Source organism: Corapipo altera, unplaced genomic scaffold, assembly GCF_003945725.1.
Source record: "Corapipo altera isolate COAL_440 unplaced genomic scaffold, ASM394572v1 61450, whole genome shotgun sequence".
NCBI classification, from domain to species: domain Eukaryota; kingdom Metazoa; phylum Chordata; class Aves; order Passeriformes; family Pipridae; genus Corapipo; species Corapipo altera.
In genome coordinates this window covers 1-6205 of record NW_020885494.1, presented here as the reverse complement: position 1 = coordinate 6205, position 6205 = coordinate 1, and the positions used below count along the sequence as shown (strand labels likewise).

The 6205-nt window shown below is 40.0% G+C and overlaps 2 protein-coding genes across 2 annotated transcripts in view; one reads left to right on the top strand and one right to left on the bottom strand.

Annotated features, from left to right (window-relative positions):
- LOC113940556 (complement factor H-related protein 3-like) overlaps positions 1 to 1234 on the top strand; it is a 3762-nt gene extending 2528 nt beyond the window's left edge. Inside the window, exons 2-4 of the mRNA XM_027631711.1 lie at positions 47 to 247; positions 526 to 720; positions 865 to 1234. Coding sequence (XP_027487512.1) covers positions 47 to 247; positions 526 to 720; positions 865 to 878 — 410 coding nt within the window. The 3' untranslated portion in view covers positions 879 to 1234. The remainder of the gene's footprint in view (positions 1 to 46; positions 248 to 525; positions 721 to 864) is intronic.
- Positions 1235 to 2533: 1299 nt separating this feature from the next.
- LOC113940555 (coagulation factor XIII B chain-like) lies at positions 2534 to 4801 on the bottom strand. Its single transcript, XM_027631710.1, has 4 exons — positions 4591 to 4801; positions 4022 to 4204; positions 3437 to 3678; positions 2534 to 2962 (listed from the first exon to the last, which is right to left on the bottom strand). Exons 1-3 carry the CDS (start codon positions 4766 to 4768, stop codon positions 3467 to 3469), a joined length of 573 nt encoding a protein of 190 aa, XP_027487511.1. The 5' UTR covers positions 4769 to 4801; the 3' UTR covers positions 2534 to 2962; positions 3437 to 3466.
- Positions 4802 to 6205: the final 1404 nt, after the last annotated feature.

Sequence of the window (6205 nt, the reverse complement as noted above, 5' to 3'; positions counted from 1 at the left end):
GTGTGTCTGTATGAAATGCTGACACTCTTCTCTTCAATTTTTCAAGTGGCCTGTACAGCATCAGAAGAAGATATGGACAGAAACAATGTTGAACTAAAATGGTCCAGAGAAACCAAGCTGTATTCCACATCGGGTGACTATATTGAATTTGACTGTAAAGCAGGATATGTGAAAGAGCAAGAGCCTTCCCACTACAAAGTCCAGTGTGTGGAGGGAGTGTTGGATTACCCACGATGCAGGCTGGGAAGTAAGTCATCTCCTCTTCAGCCACAGATTAGCTGCTGCGTTGTTGCATTTTTGGTGCTGAAAGGGGAGCAAAAAGCCTTTCCCTTTCCTGGGGAAGTGCCTGGGGAGGAACCAGAGTGCAGAACCCTGTTGTAAGCTACAGGCAGGGAGGGGCAGCAAGAAGCCATTGGCCAGCATTCCTGAGCTGGAAAGACTGCTGGGGAAAGGGCACAGTAGTTTCACAGCATCAGTTGTCGGGTGTGAGATCTACAGGCAAATAATGAAAGTCCTTTTTTGCAGGGAGCTGTACAGTGAATACAAACCATACGGAAAGCAACAATATTCAACTACAGTCACCCCAATCAAGAACTTCCACCTATCGCTCTGGGGATTTTATTTTCTTTGAATGCAAAAGCGGGTACCGACAAATTTCAAGAACTGAGAAATTTAGAGCACAGTGCCTGGATGGAGCAATTACATATCCTACATGTCAGTGTAAGTGCACAGTGCTGAGGACACAGGGTGGGAGTTGTAGGAGGCAGTTTTGACGGAATTGCCTGACCACTGCTCTGAGGAGCCTCTGTGGTGCCTGAGGATTGGTATTCATGACTTTCCCCCTTTTTTGTCTTTACACTGCAGCCAGGTTTGGATAAATGGAAACGGCGTGAAGGAGGCCAGCTGCAGAAATAAGAGAACCCTCAGCCAACCCCGTGATTTGAGCTCAGTTTTTCCTGGTGTTTCCCATTTTGCTGTGCTTTGTTTGCAGCTTAGACAATGTTCTGCCTTGGAATTTGTTTTTATGATTGGATGATTGTGTTTGCATATTATCCACATTTTATCCATTTTTGTAAATGTATTTACATTTTGTCCATCCAAATGGCTGTGCTTGCATTTTATCCATTCTATACTGATCTCACTGTTATTTTTATTAACAATTGTGTCCTGAAATAGGCTGGCTTTGGTGGCATACTGAGACAAGAATTAAAGCTCGTGAGTAATTTGATTCTCAGCACTTGTCTATTCCTACTTTCTTGTCCACGTGCTTGCCTGGAAACTACCCTTGGGTCACAGCTGAGGTGAGTGTCCTGAGTACCTGATCAGGAGGAGCAAGTAAGTGGAGCCCACAGCTCCATCTGCTCTTCACAAACAAGGACAAAGTGCTTGTGGAAAGCAGCAGCAGCCTTGCTGTGGTAACTGTGTACTAATGGAGTTCATGATTCAGAGGGGAGAGAGGAAAGCAAGTAGAGTACAAATCAGGCCCCCTAGGAGAGCATGATTTTGACTCTTTTAGGAGACTAGTAGGTGGGATTGCTTGGGAGTCATAGAGAAATCCAGAAAAGCTTCCAGTCTTGAAGGACAGAATCTTACAAGCACAAGAATATTCCAGTTTGGTCTTCAGGAAGAAAAACACATCTACCAGGACTGGCTTGATGAATTCAGGACTTCACATAGATCTCTGAAGTAGAAAAGAAATCGATGTACAGGAGCTTGAGGCAAAAACAGACTGTAAGCTGAGCTGTCCATGGCATTGACTTGGCATGTATGGATAACATTAGGAAAGCTGCAGCTGACCTAGTGACACTCACGGGGACATCAAGGGTCAGAAGAAGATATTCTACTGCTACACTAACATTAAAACAATATATACAAAAAATGTGGTGTGTCACTAAAAGGGGTGATTTAGTGTCAGCAGGCCCACATGAAGCTCAAGTACCTGAAGCATTCTCAAACTTCAGTAACAAGATGCTGTCTTCATGTCTGCAGTCTGCCTCATCCTGCCCTCTGCTAACAGATGCACATTCAGCCTATTCAGAGGAAGTGGCAGGCGGGGGTAAAGGAATTCTGCTTCCAAAAGACGTTCCAGCAACTGACTTTTAATCCCTCTCTCTCTCTCTTTTCCCCAGTTTGCTCTCTAAAGAGAAGGGTATTTTTACATTTAGCAAATATTCTTACGCTTCATCGAGAGCTTCTCAAAGGAAAGGAGTCTGGGCATCAGGCCCACCAACTTCATTACATGAAATATTTTAAAGCCAATATAAGTTGTTGAAAATTCCCTGGGACACAAGCTTATCTCGGCTAAAACAGGCCAGTCTGAAGCAGCACATCCAACACTCAAAACCTGGACCGTTACAGGAGTTGCCCTGATCCTCCATGGATTTATACCAAGACCAAAGTCAGATTTCTTAGTTATGTACCACAGAAATGAGAACTTAAATGGAAAACAGAAATTGCAATCTATACAGGGTTTTGATTAAATAAGCAGAATTTATCTGTTTCTCAAATGCTTTAATTTCTTTTTTTGTTTTATTTATTCATGTAACACTTGCAAAAACCTTGGAAACCCATACAGAACACCATGCATGCACTGATTTCACAGACAGATGAAGTTTAGACATAAAATACAGAAGAAACCCTTATAGTGGCTTTTTTATTAAAACCAACTAAAATGGGTGCAAGGCAAACATTGTCCACATTCCTGAATTTTCTTCATATCTTCAGTCACACATGTTCACAGCAGAGCCTTAAGGATACCCATATTTAAGTGTCATAGGAAATCATACAAAGTAGTTGGATTGGATATTTTAATATTCTTAATTATCATTCTTAATATTTTAACAACTCAGTAAAATTTGCATATTATTATGTTTTAAATGGTTTTATAGATCCCTTAAAGAATTTTTTTAATACTTTCTGATTTATCTTGTTCCTCAAGCCTTGTCCTTTAGAGGCTCCTTACCTGTGAAAGGAGACATGGGGTGCTGTTAAGATGTACAAAGTAACAAGCCTCTCCTTTCTCACTGTCAAAGTATAGCTAAACATACATTTGAAGGGCATGAAATTAAATCTCCATTTAGGCATACTCTGTAGTCACAAAATCGCTCATGCTATCAGTATCCTCACAAAGGGCACTACTTTGCTCAGTGTCTTCTTGTCGTGGCTCAAGTCCTGCAGATTGTGATGCATCCCCAAGTTGAGCACTGTAGGCCTTGTAAAACTCCTTCATCCCAAATTTTCCACGTGTATGCCAATCTTGCATTCTTCTGCTGCACTGCTAATCCTCTCACCACAAAGCACTTGCACTTCCCTCCCCCTTCAGCTCAGACCCAGCAATGCCACTGAACACTCATTTCTCAAAGCTGACTGCAGTGACCTTGAAAATATAGGCCATCTTAATTCAGCTGGGAACAGTAGAAAAAGAACATGTACATACCTTTCCTATAGGCTTTCCTGGAGTCCAGACTTATTTTCCTCTTTCAACACACCTCGGATATGTCAGTTGTCCTCTCTTACACTGTACTTGAAATAAAGTTGTACCAGATTCTGCTCCAAAATGGTTCTGTTTACAGTAAAATCCAACATAATCCCCGTGGTAAAAGTAAACCTGATTTGCATAGAAGCCTTGCAGCAGCACATTATTTTTCTCCATTTCATTTTTTGACAAAGTACATGGCTCTAAAGGAAGAGAGATGAAGACAGACTTTTTAGTAGGGGCTGCAGCAATAAGACAGAAGGTAATGGTTTTAAACTAAATTCAGCCTAGATATAAGGAAGACATTTTTACAATGAAGGTTGTAAAACACTGGATCAGCTTTCCCAGAGAGGTCATTCCCCATCCGTGGAAGCATTCAGTGTCAGGCTGGGCAGGACTCTGAGCAACCTGATCCAGCTGAAGATATCCCTGCTTATTGCAGGGGGGATGGACTTTAGGGCATGGCCTTTACAGGTCACTTCCCAAATGTTCTGAGTCTATGAATTATATAGAGAAATAGGAGCTGATTTATCTTATCACACCTACCTATACAAACTGGTGGCAAAGTCCACTGCCCTTTAGAACAGTAGATTCTCTCAGATCCTTCCAAAAAATGATAGTCAGAGCAACTATACTGAACTGAGGAACCACTGTCATACTGGGTCAGTGGTGGGAGAGTAAGAGCTCCATTTGCAATAGATGGTGGAGAGTCACATTTTTCTGTAGGAGCTGGAATAACGTGAAAAACAATTGAGAAACATTCAGCATAAGAAACTAACAAAGCAGCAGCTTTACCAGAAATTGGGGGCACACAAAGGATTTCTTTTTATAGTTGTCTTTCTACAGAGCTTTCAGTCCTCTGGGCTTGGAGAAGAGGTTCTCCCTCCTTTCCACAGCCTTGCCCATCACAGGAATGTGAATCATTTTCCCATGCTTGGATGTATTAAACAACAGAGTTGTCTTGTGCAAGATATCTGTGCATATCTGTGTTGTTGAAGCCTAAACATGTATTATTTACAACAGACTGTAGGCCTGCACTGCCAAAGTAAATTGTTTCTAAACAGAGCTAAGACTGATTCATTAAAAAGGAAGGCAATAAAAAATTATTGTTTTACCTTGCATAACACATTTTGGATATTTCAGTCTGCCATGGTCACACTGTGTCCTCCCAGGAGACAGAATGGTAGTGTGGAGAAAATTATATCCCTGTTTACATTCAAACTCTATGAGATCTCCATGTAGGAAAATTAACTCTTCCTGTCTCCATTTCAACTCTATGTTGTTGCTGTCCATATCAGTTACATTAAGAGTGCATGGTTCTAGGAAATAAAAAACAACCTTAAGTGATTTCTTAGCTCCGTTTTGGAGGAGCAAAGAAAGAAATCCAAATCAATAGTTCTAAAATGTTTCTGAATCTTGCAAGAAAAAGAAAAGAACTATTGATGCATAATAAATACAAATCTAAAGAAATGGGCTGATATGGCAAAAAAAAACCATGCAAAAGGAAGTCTAAACTGGGAACAGTAAATCACAGAAAACACATGCTTATGACAAAATTTGGATTTTACATGCATTTGTAAAGATATGGCAGCATAGGTTTACCATTGAAAAAGAAAAGATCTTCTTTACTGTAACTGGAAAGGACTTTTTATATGAAAATAGCCGTCCACCAAAATTAACCTGTCAGATATGACTGACAGGTTTGGTAAGCCTTTTCCGGATAGTAGTACCTGATACACAGTAAGTTTACACTGCTACCCTAAAGAAGTGATTTGACAATTCCCTTTTCTTTGCTTTTTAATTTGTTTTGTCTCCATGAAAAGAATTTAGAGATCTTCCAAAAATATTTTGGAAATTTTGTGTTCTTCTTTGGGCTTTTTCAGGTTATTCAAGGTCAATATTGCTTTGGATACTTTCTGACAGGTTTCTTAAAACTTAGTGCCAGGATCACATCAAGATCACGTCAGCTTCCCATTAGATGGTTAACCTCGTTCACTTCTGAAATGACAGAGGGTCACTTATAAATTTCTACAAGTTCCATGAGAATCACTTGCCCTTACTAATGCTTTATTGAGGAAAAGGCAAGGAGAACTCAGGTATTAGGCAGTCTGGTGACTGCACCGTAAAAATAAACTGGAACGGATATTTTCCTGAACCTAACTACAGCACGTGCTCTTTCTGCTCTAATTAGGTGAGGGTTGAAAAGAAATCTCAGAAAACATGGAAAGGATGATGTGGCTATTTGGATGCTTAGGAGAAAAATAAGGCTCACAGGATTTCATTATTTCACAGGATTTGTTGAATTTGAGTCTTCAGATTAAAAATGCTGACCTGGACCTTTCAATCAAGACAAGGTAAATTTTATTCATTTAGAAATAAGTAATTAAAACTGAACTGGTTGTTTATTTTCATTTTCCCAGTAGATTGCAAATGTAAAAGGAGACAATTTAACAAAGCATGTTAGTAAAATAGAATTATTTCATTACAGGAGGGAAGGAAAGATAAACAAACAGCTCTAGTATATCACCAGAAGCAGTATTCCTGCTAGCATTGGTAGATTTCTAGTGAGAGTTCTAGACATTGTTTTGAACAGCATTTAAAGACAGAAAGAAATTAACTGAATGGAGAATATGAAAGAAAGGAATTGGAGAATCCTCTTAGGTAACAGGGATAGTTGTGTTCTAGAAAAGCTCACTCAGGAAAACAGGGGAATCTATTTTAATGGGGGGG